This window comes from Ursus arctos, unplaced genomic scaffold (assembly GCF_023065955.2).
Source record: "Ursus arctos isolate Adak ecotype North America unplaced genomic scaffold, UrsArc2.0 scaffold_4, whole genome shotgun sequence".
Taxonomy (NCBI): domain Eukaryota; kingdom Metazoa; phylum Chordata; class Mammalia; order Carnivora; family Ursidae; genus Ursus; species Ursus arctos.
Genome location: NW_026623056.1, coordinates 42828759 through 42844033, shown reverse-complemented (window position 1 = coordinate 42844033; position 15275 = coordinate 42828759). Strand labels below are relative to the sequence as shown.

General features: G+C 37.2%; 1 protein-coding gene across 1 annotated transcript in view; it reads right to left on the bottom strand.

The window, feature by feature from the left end:
• MYH15 (myosin heavy chain 15) overlaps positions 1–15275 on the bottom strand; it is a 152541-nt gene that overhangs the window by 7894 nt on the left and 129372 nt on the right. The window contains exons 39-40 of the mRNA XM_026492845.4: positions 1499–1594; positions 452–586 (exon numbers count right to left, since the gene is read on the bottom strand). Coding sequence (XP_026348630.3) covers positions 452–586; positions 1499–1594 — 231 coding nt within the window. The remainder of the gene's footprint in view (positions 1–451; positions 587–1498; positions 1595–15275) is intronic.

The following is a 15275-nucleotide window of genomic DNA, read 5'->3' as shown; positions in this document are numbered from 1 at the left end:
ATTTATTCTCCACTGCCTCAACTTTAAACCTCACCACCCCGCTCTCCATACTGATCCAGTATAAAGTCATGTACTTATCAACGTAGAAAGACTTAAACTCATTTTCAAGCAGATCCATGGGTGCTTTTAAAATAATCTTTGCTCTCTGGACTCCCGACTCCTCTACACAAATGAATCTAGGACCTGGAACTGAGAGCCCACAAGTTCACCTGGAATTAAGCATTTGAGAAGTATAAATACAATGTACATCCCACTCAAATGCTTAGCACTGCATATTACCTGCACAAGGAAAATAAAGTAAATATGGGAAGACTTTAGCAGAACGCACTTTTTGTTTTTTCTCTTTAAAGTCTTTTAAAAAATAGCTTCTTGTTCTACTGCTCTGTGTGATGACATGAGTTCTAAACACACACACATCAAGAATTACAACAAAGTTGAATATCTGACATACCTTTTTTCTAAACTCTTTTGCTTTGATCTTGAGCTTATTGACTTGAGCTTCTGCTATCTCTGCCCTTTCCTTAGCTTCATTCAACTCATGTTGCTGCTTCTTATACTTGGAAAGATATTGACTGGCTTGTGCTTCCTATAAAAATAAAAAAAAAAATGAAAAAATATCCCTGTGCCTACATAGTCATTTTTTCTGCTTTGACATGAAAAAGTTGAAAAATGTGTGAAAGGAATCTAAACTTCTGAGTATTGAACAGAATATATTTTGGTATGATATATAAGGATTCAGACTTTCTAACAGGCATGAGATCCATTTTTATAACCATTGTTCTCTGGAAATTTAGAACCTGCTCAGCATGTTCCACTAATTGGATGTGGTATGGCTTTCACAGGCATGTTACATGTAAGAAAAACCACAATTGTTTCATAATCAGTTAAATATCCTAGTTTACCTTTGAGTAGAGGAGGTTTATCTTTAAAAATTATACAGGTCAACAGGCAATTTTCAGACCTACCAGTGTTTTAGCCTGAATCATTGAAATAATTCAAAACCCCTCAAAAGATACGAGGTATAAATCAATATATATGGCACTTATGAATTACAGTCTATGTAGCTATGGCTATTAACCCAGGGTTGGCAAGTACATTTTAAATGATGGTAGTTTGGGCCACAGTTATGTCCAGGCTCATCAGGAAAAAGGACTGTGAGTCACATTTATGCTCACCCAAGATTTTGGGGTGAGGAAGGCCCCAGGGTGACTACGTGATAAAAAATTCACCATCCCTATACAACACCATGTGTTACTGGACTCATTTCTTGCAATGCACATGTTTGAGTAGAACCACAAGGTTGAGGGTAAGAGCTCCGGGTCCCTGGAAGGAAAAGTAATTTTTTGAGCATAAGTGACAATTCTAGTTTGAGAAAAACTAGAGAATGAGCAGACTTTAAGCTGAGCTGGTCCTCTCTAGACAAAGTGCTTACCTATCTCCATTAATCAAAAACAACTACTGGGAAATCCGTGAGACTGCAACAGCCCCAGGAACTTACTGCTGCCTCCATTTGCTGCTTGTAACTTTGTACTTGTAGCTGAAGCTTATCCATCCGAGTCTGCATCCTGCTCAGATTTTTCTTGTCTTCCTCTGCCTGAAATGCATAGGTATGTGATTTGAATGATCCAGCAGTCTACATTGGGAGTTGCCTCATGAGAAAATAAGATTTAGGAAACTTTATTAAACAACATATTTGAGTTGTGATTTGAAAAATGGGTCTAACATTATTTATCCCAAGTTTTGAGAAATTAACACAGCTCTGAGCACTGACAGTCCTTTCTCCTGATCCATCATAGAACTCCACTAGCCTTTGCTGAAATAGAAGTTAAAGCCGCTAGTTTCAATTTGGTCAGCAGCCCTCCCAAACTAACCAAGCTACACCTGCCTGTGGTTTCTCAGTAGGAATGAAGTACCATTGTTACAAAAGCTGCATGTGCAAAACTAGAAACCAATCTTCCCCTCTCACTAATCAAACCAACTCTTCCCTTAAACTTTCTAATTGACTTTTAGTTTTGGAAAATGAAACTATAGAAAAGGTAAGTTTTCTGGAATTCTGGTGTGGGCATCAGCAAAGATAGGAAAATTCTATGAGCTTTGGGGATGTTGGTGTGTACATTCTCATTGCTTCCATTGCAATCCAGGCTTGGGCTAGAGAAAGGAAATCTAAGATAGTGTTTCTCAACTGTGCTCTACAGAGCCTTGAGTATTCTGAGGAAACAGGAGGGGAGAGGCAGGCAGGCAGGCAAGGGACTGCACGTCCTCTACTTTCCTATCCCCTTTTAAGTAGAGTATCTCCATTTTGGAGCTGTTGAGCTTCCCAAAAGTACATCTCAACTGGCTGATGGTTGAGATACTGACTTAACACCTACCCCTGCTGCTCAATTTTCATCTTACCTATTTCATCAAATGTCAACACCTTTGGTGACTTTCACGGTCTTTCCACCTACCTTCCACTGCCTCCCACAAACCTCCTCCACTCCAACTAGGCTCATCTCTTATTACCTCACAGCTCTCCTGCTTATTCCCGCCTCTGTAAGTTCAGTCAGTGTCTACCCTCTCCCCAAAACAGCACAGAGGCAATAGATAGAAACACCCAGTATTTCCATGAAAGAGGCTTATCTTAGTAGCTGCAGTCTAGGGTCAGGCTTCTAATTTAAAACACAAAAAGGGGCAACTGCAATACTCTCCAGAGGCTGGAGAGGCAAATAGGCATCATATTCACACTTGCCCTCTGCCTCACTCTAGGTTTCTGATATCTCTCAGAAAGGAGCTTGTGCATGTTTGGCATCCTAGTTTTGTAGCTGCTGCCCAGGGAATACCCCATGAAGGCATGGCTCTGGTGGCCAGTGAGATTTATGTTCATGGGTCCCATAGGACTGCAACAAACAAACAAAAACTGCTTAACCAACTGCCCCTTCCCCTGCCATGGCACAGTATAGAAGCAGCATACTGAAATGCCATCATTCTGTAAAAGAGACCAATTCATTTATTTTAGTAGCTGTGGCTGAGGAGTTGGCTTCTAATTTAACATACATCAAGGGACTGACTGCAATCTTCCCCAGAGACTGGGAAGCTGGTGGGGGTCAGCTTTCTACTCTCCATCTGTCCTACCCTAGCTTGCTGATGCTGTTGAGAAAGGAGCTTATGCACAGATCTGGTGCCCTGAATTTTGTAACTCTGCCCAGAAGATACAACCCTTGATAGCTTGGCTCTGGTGGCCAGCAGGGTTTGTGTTCACAGAATCAATGGGATGGTAGCAAATAAACAGTTCTTAAACGGCTAGCACCCCAAGGCTCAGCACAAAAATAGACAGAAATGTCCATCTCCCAGTCTTCCCCTAGAAGAGGTATCTTTGCATATTTTAAAAGCTCCTACCTGAGGATCCAGTTTCCAGTCAGCCTGCATCTAGGTACTGAGATCCTCCTATTTGGGATGCTAATATGCTAGGACATCCTCAACTATTGGGAGCCACTAAGAACAAAGAAGACTGCTTGGGCAATCACAAAGATTTTGGAAACAATGAAAAGTTAGAGAAGTATTGAACAATAAAGATAATCTCCTACATTGGCCCACTCAGCTGAGACTGGGAAAGGTATCTGTTTTATGTAATGCATAGAAGTCAGTTCAGAGGGGCGCCTGGGTGGCACGGCGGTTAGGCGTCTGCCTTCGGCTCAGGGCGTGATCCTGGCGTTGTGGGATTGAGCCCCACATCAGGCTCCTCCGCTGTGAGCCTGCTTCTTCCTCTCCCACTCCCCCTGCTTGTGTTCCCTCTCTTGCTAGCTGTCTCTATCTCTGTCGAATAAATAAATAAAATCTTTAAAAAAAAAAAGAAGTCAGTTCAGAGAGGAAAAGAAAATGAAGGAACGGAGGAATATGCTCCAAACAAAAGAGCAAAATAAAATCTCAGAAAAAGAGGTAAGTGGTTTACCTGATAAAGAGTTCAAAATAATGGTCATAAAGGTGCTCACCAAGCTCAGAACAACGCATGAACAAAAGGAAAATTTCAACAACGAGACAGAAAATATAAGAAAGTACCAAACAGAATCACAGTGATGAAGAATACAGTAAGTGGACTGAAAAGTACAATAGGGAGGTTCAACACCAGACTAAGTGAAGCAGAAGAAAGGATCAGTGAACTTGAAGACAGGGCAGTGGAATTCATCTCAGAGCAGTAAAAAGATAAAGAATGAAAAAAGAGTGAAGATAGCTTAAAAGACTTATAGGAGAACATCAAGCAAACTAATATTTACACTACAGGGGTCCCAGAAGGAGAATAAAGAGAGAAAGGGGAATAAAAATTTTGAAAAAAAATAATGGCGGGAAACTTCCCTAACCTGGGGAAAGAAACAGACATCCAGATCCAGGAAGTTCAGAGATTTCCAAATAAAATGAACCCAAAGAGGCCCACACCAAAACATGAAATATTAAATTGTGAAAGACAGGGAGAGAATCTTAAAAGTAGCAAGAGAAAACAACTTGTTACATATAAGGGAAACCCCATAGGACTGTATAAGCAGATTTTTCAGCAAAACCTTTCCAGGCCAGTAGGAAATGGTATAATACATTCGAAGACTGAAGAAAAAGAAAAAAAAAAAAAAAAAAAAAACCTACCAAACAAGAATACTCTACCTGGCAAAGTTGTCCTTCAGAACTGAAAGAGAGATAAACAGTTTTCCAGACAGGCAAAACCTGAAGGCATTCAGTATCATTAGACTGGCCGTACAATAAATGTTAAGGGGACTTCAATAAGCTGAAATGAAAGGGCACTAATAAGTAACAGGAAAATGAACATATAAATCTCACTGGTAAAGACAAAACATATAAATCTCACTGGTAAAGATAAACACATAAAATTCATAATATGCTGTAATGGTGGTGAGTAAATCACTTATATATCTACTATGAAGGCTAAAAGACAAAAGCAGTAAAAATAACTAATTTCAAAATCTGTTAATGAACACACAAGATAAAAATATGTAAATAGTGACATCAAAAAAATAAATAGAATGTGGGCAGGGAGGAGAGTAAAAATTCAGAGTTTTAGAATGCATCCCTACTGAAGCTTAAAATAGACTACTATAAATACAGGTTGTTTTATGTAAGCCTCATGGTAACCACAAAGCAAAAATCTACAATAGATACAGTAGATACAAAAACCTACAGTAGGTACACAAGACAAAGAGAAAGGAATGTAACTATACTACAGAAAATCATCAAATCACAAAGAAAGCCAGAGCAGAAGAAAGGAACACAAGAATTACAAAATAGCCAGAAAACTAACAAACTGGCAATTATGTACATCCCAATCAATAATCACTTGAAATATAAGTGGACCAAATTCTCCAATCAAAAGACAAAGTAGTTGAATGGATAAAAAAACAAGACTCATCTACCTGCTGTCTACAAGAGACTCACTTCAGATCTAAAGACACACACAGACTACAAGTGAAGGAATGCAACAAGATATTCCCTGCAAATGTTAACCAAAATGAAGGTGGGATAGCTACACTTCTATCAGACAAAACAGATGTTAAGACAAAGATCTCAATAAGAGACAAAGGTCATTATATAATGATAAAGGGGTCAAACCAACGGGAGGGTAGATAGCACTGGTAAACATCTATACCGATATAGGAACATCTACATACATAAAGCAAATATTAACAGACCCAAAGGGAGAAATAAACAGCAATTCAAAAATAGTAGGGGACTTTAATACCCAGTTTTCATCAATAGATAGATCATACAGACAGAAAATAACTAAGGAAACATAGTCTTTAAACAAAACATTAGAACAGATGGACTTAACAGACTGTATACATTCTAACCAAAAGCAACAGAATACACATTATTCTCAAGCATGCATATAACATTCCTCAGAATAGATCAGATGTTAGTTCACAAAACAAGTCTTACTAAATTGAAAAGGATTAAATCATATCAAGTATCTTTTCTGACCACAACAGTGTGAAACTGAAATTATAAGAAAAAAAAATACTGGAAAATTCAAATATATGAAGATTAAACAACACCACTAAACAACCAATGGGCCAAAGAAGAAATCAAAAGAGAAATTAAAAATACCAAAAAAAAAAAATACCTTGAGGCTTATATGCAACTAATGAATCACTAAATTCTACCTCTGAAACTAAAACAAAACAAAAAGTTGTTCTTTAAAATACTTTGATGTTATATTGTTCTTCACATGAAAGTTTGTACCTCTATTTTCTTCACTGTGGATTTTACCTCTTATCAAAATAAACTTACTTTTTTTCCATTAAAAAAATACCTTGAGGCAAATGAAAATGGAAATACAACATACCAAAACTTATGCAATACAGCAAAAACAGTTCTAAGAGGGAAGTTCATAGTAATAAATATCCACATTAAGAAATTAAGAATGATCTCAAATAAACAATCTAACTTCATGCCTTAAGGAACTAGAAGAAAAAACAAAGACCTAAGTTACTAGAAGAAAGGAAATAACAAAGATCAGAATGAAAATAAATGAAGTAAAGACTAAAAAGACAATAGAAAAGACCAATGAAACTGAGAGCTGTTTTTTTTTAAAAGATAAACAAAATTGATAAATGTTTAACTAGACTCACCAAGAAAAAAAGAGAGAGGACTCAAATAAATAAAATTAGAAATGAAAAAGGAGACATTACAGCTGATGCCACATAAATACAAAGGATCATAAGAAACTACTATAAATTATAAATATGCCAAAAAATTGGATAACCTAGAAGAAATGAATAAATGAATTCAGTAAAGTTGCTAGATACAAAATTAATATACATAAATCTGTTGCTTTTCTATACACTAATTGTTTTTTAAAGATTTTATTTATTTATTCGACAGAGATAGAGACAGCCAGCGAGAGAGGGAACACAGCAGGGGGAGTGGGAGAGGAAGAAGCAGGCTCATAGCGGAGGAGCCTGACGTGGGGCTCGATCCCATAACGCTGGGATCACGCCCTGAGCCGAAGGCAGACGCTTAACCGCTGTGCCACCCAGGCGCCCCTTTTCTATACACTAATAATGAAGTAGCAGAAAGATAAATTAAGAAAACAATTCTACAGATTCAATGTACTCCTTATCAAAATAACAATAGTATTTTTCACAGATCTAGAACAAATAATACTAAAATTTGTAGAACCACAAAAGACCCCAAATAGCCAAAGCAATCTTGAGAAAGAACAAAACTGGAGCTACAACATTCTCAGATTTCAAGATATACTATAAAGTCATAATAAAACAGTGTGGTATTGGCATAAAAATAGACACATAGATCAATTGAACAGAATAGAGAGCCCCCAAATAAACTTAAACCTGTATAGTCAGTTAATTTATGACAAAGGCTGATAGAATATACAATAAAGAAAGACAGTCTCTTCACTAAGTGGTGCTGGGAAATCTGGACAACTACATGTAAAAGAATGAAACTGGACCACTTTTTTACATCATACACAATAATAAACTCCAAATGTATTAAAGACTTAAATGTGAGACCTGAAACCATAAAACTCCTAGAAGAAAACATAGGCAGTAATCTCTTGGACATCAGCCTTAGCAACATATTTATGGATATGTCTCCTTTTCTTTTAATTAATTAAGTAATTTATTTATTTATTTAATGGGTATGTCTCCTTAGGCAAGGGAAACAAAAGCACAAATAAACTATTGGGATTATAGCAAACTAAAAAGCTTTTGCACAGCAAAGGAAACCATCGACAAAACAAAAAGACCACCTACTGAATGGGAGAATGTATTTGCAAATGTTATATCTGCTAAGGGGTTAATATCCAAAATTTATGAAGAACTTACAGAACTTAATACCAAAACCCCAAATAATCTGATTTTAAAATGGGCAGAGGACCTAACAGACATTTTTCAAGGAAGGCATATAGATTAGATGGCCAACAGACATAAGAAAAGATGCTCAACATCACTAATCACCAGTGGAATGCAAATCAAAACCCCAAGGAGATATCACCTTTCACCTGTCAGAATGGCTAAAATCAAAAACACAAGAAACGTGTTGGCAAGGATGTGGAGAAAAAAGAACCTTTGTGCACTATTGGTGGGAATGTAAATTGGTGTAGCCACTATGGAAAACAGTATGGAGGTTTCTCAAAAAATCAAAAATAGAAATACCATGCAATCCAGTAATTCCACTACTGGGTATTTACCTGAAGAATACAAAACACAATCTGCAAAGATATATGCACCCCTATGTTTATTGCAGCATTATTTACAATAGCCAAGATTTGGAAACAACCTGTGTCCACACACGGATGAATGGAAAAAGAAGATGTGTGTGTGTGTGTGTGTGTGTGTGTGTAACAGAATATTACTCAGCCATAAAAAGGATGCAATCTTACTATTTGCAGCAACATTAATGGACCCAAAGGGTATTATGCTAAGGGAAATAAGCCAGAGAAAGATAAATGCCATATGATTTCACTTACATGTGTAATCTAAAAAGCAAAATGAAGAAACTAACAAAAATAGCAAAACCAGAATCTTAAATACAGAGAACTGGTGGTTGCCAGTGGTGGTGGTGAGAGATGGGCAAAAGAGGTAAGGGGAGTGAAAAGTACAGGCTTCCATTTTTGCAATGAATAAGTCATGGGATGAAAGGCACAGCATAGGGAAAATAGCCAATGGTATTGTATTAGCATTATATGGTGGCAGAGAGTAGCTACACTTGTGGAGAACATAGTGTAACATCTAGAGGTGTCAAATCACTATGTTGTACACATGAAACTAATATAACATTCTATGTCACCTATACTTCAACAACAATAGCAAAATTTCAAATAAACAAAATTGATAGACTTTTAGCTAGACTCACCAAGAAAAAAGAGTGAGGACTCAAATAAAATTAGAAATGAAAGAGAAGTCATTACAAGTGATACCACAGAAATGCAAAGGATCATAAGAAACTATTATAAACAACTATATGCTAAAATTTTGGACAACCTAATAGAAATTGATACATCCTTAGAACATACAACCTTCCAAGACTGAATCATGAAAAAATAGAAAATCTGAACAAATAAAAAACACAAGAAATAACAAGCGTTGGCAAGGATGTGGACGTAAAGGAACCCTCTTGCATTGTGGGTGGGAATGCAAATTGGTGGAGCCATTATGAAAACAGTATGGGGTTTCCTCGAAAAGTTGAAAATAGAAATAGCCTATGATTCAGGAATTGCACTACTGGATATTTACCCAAAATGTACAAAAATACTAATTCAAAGGGATACATGCACCCCTATGTTTGGTGTAGCATTATTTATAATAGCCAAACTATAGAAGCAGCCCACATGAATGGATAAAGAAGATATGGGGTGTGTGTGTGTGCGCGTGTGTGTATTCAGCCATATTATTGGTATATTATTCAGTCATAAAAAAGAATGAAATCTTGCCATTTACAACAACATCGACAGAACTAGAGAGTATAATGCTAAGTGAAATAAGTCAATCAGAGAAAGACCAAAACCATATAATCTTACTCATATGTGGAATTTAAGAAACAAAATAAATGAGTAAAAAAAAAAAAAAAAAAAGGGGAGAGAGACAAACCAAGAAACAGACTTTTAACTATAGAGAACAAACAGATGGTTACCAGAGGGGAGGTGGGTGGAGGGATTGGGGAATTAGGGGATGGGGATTAAAGAGTACACTTATTATGATGAAAAATAAAATAAAATGTTAAAAATAAATAAATAAATAGATAAGCCTCAATACAGGGGGAAAAAAAACTGAACAGACTAATTACTAGTAAGGCAATTGGATTAATAATAAAAACCTTCCCAACAAATAAAAGTCCAGGACCAGATGTTTTCACTGGTAAATTCTTTCAAATGTTTAAAGAAGAATTAATACCAATTCTTCCCAAATTCCTTTCCAAAACTGAAGAACAGGGAACACTTCCAAACACCTTTTACAAGGTCAGCATTACCCTGATATGAAACCATAAGAAAGAAAGAGAGAGGAAAGAAATAAAGAAAACTACAGACCAGTATCCCTGATGAACATAGATACAAAAATCCTCAAGAAAGTATTAGTAAACTGAATTTAACGATACATTAAAAGGATCATATGCCATGATCGAATTTATTTTGGATTTATTTTAGATTTATTCCAAGGGTGCAAAGATGGTTCGACATCTGCAAATCAATGTGATACACTTCATGAACTAAGTGAAGGACAGAAATCATATGATCATCTCAATACATTGCCAAAAAAGCATTTGACAAAATTCAACATCAACTCATGATAAAACCTCTCAACAACGTGGTTATAGAGGGTTTTATCTCAAGATAATAAAGGCTGTATATAAAAAACCCAGGGCTAATATCATTCTCAATGGAGAAAAACTGAGATTTTCCTCAGATCAGAAACAAGACAAAGATGCCTACTCTTACCACTTTTATTCAACATATTGCTGGATGTCCCAGTCAAAGCAATTAGGCAAGAAAAAGACAGAAGGCATTCAAATCAGAAAGGAAGAAGTAAAACTGTCCTGATTTCCAGATAATATAACAGCATATGTAACAAAACAAAACAAAACAAAACAAAAAACCCTATAGACTCCACCAAAAACCATAAGAAATAATAAACAGTCAGTAAAATTGCAGGATATAAAATCAACATACAGAAATCACTTGTGCTTCTGTACACTAGCAGTGAACTATCAGAAAGAGAAATTAAGAAAACAATCCTGGGGCACCTCAGTCAGTTAAGCATCTGACTCTTGATTCCAGCTCAGGTCATGACCTCAGGATCCTGGGATTGAACTCTGAGTCGGGTTCCCCACTCAGCAGGGAGTCTGCTTGTCTCTCTCTTCCTCTGCCCCTAACCCTGCTTGTGCTCTCTTTCTAAAATAAATAAATCTTAAAAGAAAGAAAACAATCTCATTTACAAATGCACCAAAAAGAATAAAATAGGAATAAATTTAACCAAAGGGATGAAAGACTTGTGACCTGAAAACTATAAGATATTGATGAAAGAAATTTAAGATGACACAAATAAAATGGAAAGATATTCCATGCTCATGGACTGGAAGAATTAATATTAAAATGTTCATATTACTCATAGCAATTTACAGTTTCAGTGCAATGCCTATCATAATTTCAATTGCATTTTTCACAGACATAGAACAATTTTAAAATTTGTATGGAACCACAAAAGACCCCAAATAGCCAAAGAAATTGAAAAAGAAGAAAACTCAGTGCATCATGCTTCCTGATTTCAAAATTATAAAGCTGTAGTAATCAAAACAGTATGGTATTGACATAAAAACAGACACATAGATAAATGAAACAAAATAGCCCAGAAATAAACCCACATATATATGATCAATTAATTTATGACAAAGGAGCTAAGAATATACAAGGAGAGTCTCTTTAATAGATGGTGTTGGGAAAATTGGACAGCCACAGTCAAAAGAATGAAACTAGACCACTTTCTTATACCATACACAAAATTAGCTCAAAACGGCTTAAAGACTTAAATGTCGGATGTGAAAGAAACCATGATACTATAAAACTCTTAGAAGAAAACATGGGATAAGCTCCTCAAAATTGGTCTTGGCTATGAAATTTGGATTTGGCAGCAAAAACAAAGGGAACAGAAGCAAAAATAAGTTAAGTGGGACTACAGCAAACTAAAATACTTCCATACAGCAAAGGAATCAGTCAAAAAAATGAAAAGGCTACCCATGGAATAGGAGGAAATATTTTTAAATCCTAAACCTGATAAGGGATTAATATCCAAGATACACAAAGAACGCATACAACTGAATAGCAAAACAGAACAAAACAGAAAACAAAAAATATGATTCGGAAAAAGGGCTGGGGAACAGAAACATGCAAAAATGTTCAACATCATTAACGATCAGAGAAATGCCAATCAAAACAACTATGAGATATCACTTCACACCTATCAGAATAGCTAAAAGAAAAAAGAAAGACAACAAGAAACAAGCATTGGCCAAGATGTAGAGAAAAGGGAACCCTCATGCACTGTTGGTGGGAATGCAAACTGGTGCAGCCACTGTGGAAAACAGTAGGGAGGTTCCTCAAAAAATAATTACCATATGATCCAGTAATTCTACTACTGGGTATTTACCCGAAGAATATGAAAACACTAATTCAAAAAGATATATGCACCACTATGCTTATTGCAGTATTATTTTCTTTTTTTTTTTTTAAAGATTTTATTTATTTATTTGACAGAGATAGAGACAGCCAGCGAGAGAGGGAACACAAGCAGGGGGAGTGGGAGAGGAAGAAGCAGGCTCATAGCAGAGGAGCCTGATGTGGGGCTCGATCCCACAACACCGGGATCACGCCCTGAGCCGAAGGCGGACGCTTAACCGCTGTGCCACCCAGGCGCCCCTGCAGTATTATTTTCAATAGCCAAAATATGGAAGCAACCCAAGTGTCCACCAAAAGATGAATGGATAGGGGCACCTGGGTGGCACAGTCGTTAAGCGTCTGCCTTTGGCTCAGGGTGTGATCCCAGCATTCTGGGATCGAGCCCCACATCAGGCTCCTCCACTAGGAGCCTGCTTCTTCCTCTCCCACTCCCCCTGCTTGTGTTCTCTCTTTCTCTCGCTGGCTGTCTCTGTCAAATAAATAAATAAAATCTTAAAAAAGAAAAAAAAAGATGAATGGATAAAGAAGTGGTATATATACACAGAATATTATTCAGCTATAAAAAAATGAAATCTTGCCATTTGCAACAACATGGATAGGTCTAAAGCGTATAATGCTAGGTAAAATAAGTTGGTCAGAGAGAGACAGATATCCTATGGTTTCACTCATATGTGGAATTTAAGAAACAGAACAAACAAGCAAACAAAAAAAGAGACAAATGAAAAGCAGACTCTTAAATATAGAGAACTAGTAGTTACCAGATGGGAAATGGGTGGGGGGATGGGTAAAATAGATAAAGGGGATTAATAGTACATTTATCTTGGTGAACACTGAGTAATGTATAGAATTGTTGAATCAGTATATTGCATATCTGAAACTAATATAACACTGTACATTAATTATACTGGAAATTTAAAAAAATGAACAGAGGATCTGTATGGACATTTTTTCAAAGAAGATATACATATGGCCAATAGGTGCATGAAAAGGTGCTCAACATCACTCACCATCAGGAAAATGCAAATCAAAATCACAATGAGATATCACCATAAAGACAAGAAATAACAAGTGTTGATGAGAAAAGGGAGCCCTTGTGCATTGCTGTTGGGGATGCAAACTGGTGCAACCACTGTGGAAAACACTATGGAGGTTTCCTCAAAAAATTAAAAATAGAACTACCGTATGATTCAGCAATTCCACTTCTGGTTATTTATCTGAAGGAAACAAAATCACTATCTTAAAAAGATATCTGCATTCCCATGTTCATGACAGCATTATTTACAGTAGGCAAGACATGCAAACAACCTAAGTATCGATCAACAAATGAAGAAAATGGGGTACGTGTATCTGCACATAGAATGGGACATTATTTAGCCATAAAAAAGAAGGAAGTCCTGCCATTTGTAATCCTTAAGGGCATTATACTAAGTGAAATAAGTCAGAGAAAGACAAGTAATATATGATCTTACCTATATGTAAAATCTAAAAAACCAAACTCAGAAACAAAAAAACAGATTGGTAGTGGCCAAAGACAGGGGTAGATGGGGGTGGGGGAATAGGGGTCAAGGTGGTCACGAGGTACGAAATTCCAGTTATAAGATGAGTAAGTCCTGGGAGCGGAATGTTGAGAATGGTGACCACAGTTAACAATACAGTGCTGTATATTTGAAAGTTGCTAAGACAGTAAATCTTAAGAGTTCTCAAGAAATAAAAATTCGTAATTATGTGTGGTGATGGATATTAACTAAACTTGTATTAATCATTTCACGATGAAAACAGACATCAAATTATGTTGTACACCTAATACTAATACAATGTCACGTGTCAATTTTATCTCAATATAAATACATAAAAGTAAAGAAATAAAAGTTCAACTGAGCCATTTCTTTTTTTTTTTTTTTTAAAGATTTTATTTATTTATGTGACAGAGAGACAGCCAGCGAGAGAGGGAACACAAGCAGGGGGAGTGGGAGAGGAAGAAGCAGGCTCCTAGCGGAGGAGCCCGATGTGGGACTCGATCCCGGTACGCCAGGATCACGCCCTGAGCCAAAGGCAGACGCTTTAACGACTGCGCTACCCAGGCGCCCCCCCAACTGAGCCATTTCTATCGCCTAGAATGCTCCCCCACCCCACCTTAAAGTATAGTCTGATAGTATATAATTACTAATTTTAAGCTTACTAGGGCAGAGACCAAGATATAAGGAAATGAGACAACTCTATTTTTTCAATAAAATCTATTCTGTTTTCATCCGCCCATCCCTCTCCCTCCCAGGTATAAGAAATTTGAAGATTCATAGAATTATGTGTTTATAGGAAGTTCTGAAACCAAGAGCAGTTTAATTGCTTCAAACCGATTTACTGAGGCCATTAATTTACTGCGTAGTCCAGGAAGCCATAAAGAAGAAAACTGAAGAAGGCTAGCAGTGGTTGCCGATGTCCATGATGTCCCTCCCACTTGAGAAGACAAAGTCTCTTTTAGGCTTAGGTTCACATCTCAACCCTGGGGTAGCCATGGTTGTGCACAGCTCAGATTTCCCTTCGAGAGAAGAACTTGCCATTCAACTGTGAGGCGGGCCCTTACCTGAAAACCTCCAGCTGCGGCATCTTTGGGAGCTGCTATAGCATTTACACTGAGATCACTGCTCCCCGGCAGCCCCCAGTCAATACCTGGGCCCACCAGTTACTAGGATCTGGCCATTTCTGCCCAACGCGGGGCTCCTTTCCAGGCAATCTTTGTGCGGGAGACTGCTCAGAGGTGCTCTGCAATTTGAAGCTCCTGGCCCGGCCTCCTTCCTTCACTCTTTCCTTTCACGGGTATCAGACTTGCACTGTGGTCTAAAGGCTTTCTCTGCCCGATCCTTCTTGCTCTTGCCTTTGTCTTTCCCAGGTGTGATGTTCAATAAATCTCCTGTACTTCCAGAACTCCATCCTGACATCTGGTTCCCCGAGAAGCTACCTCAAATCACATTTTGTTTCCTTATCTCTAAAAATGAAGATACTATATCTGTAATTAGATTTGTAAGGATTAAATAACATCTATACATAGATCCTTGAATATAGAAAGCAGTTGAAGATAAAATGGAGCAGGTGGATGGGGGGGTGCAGA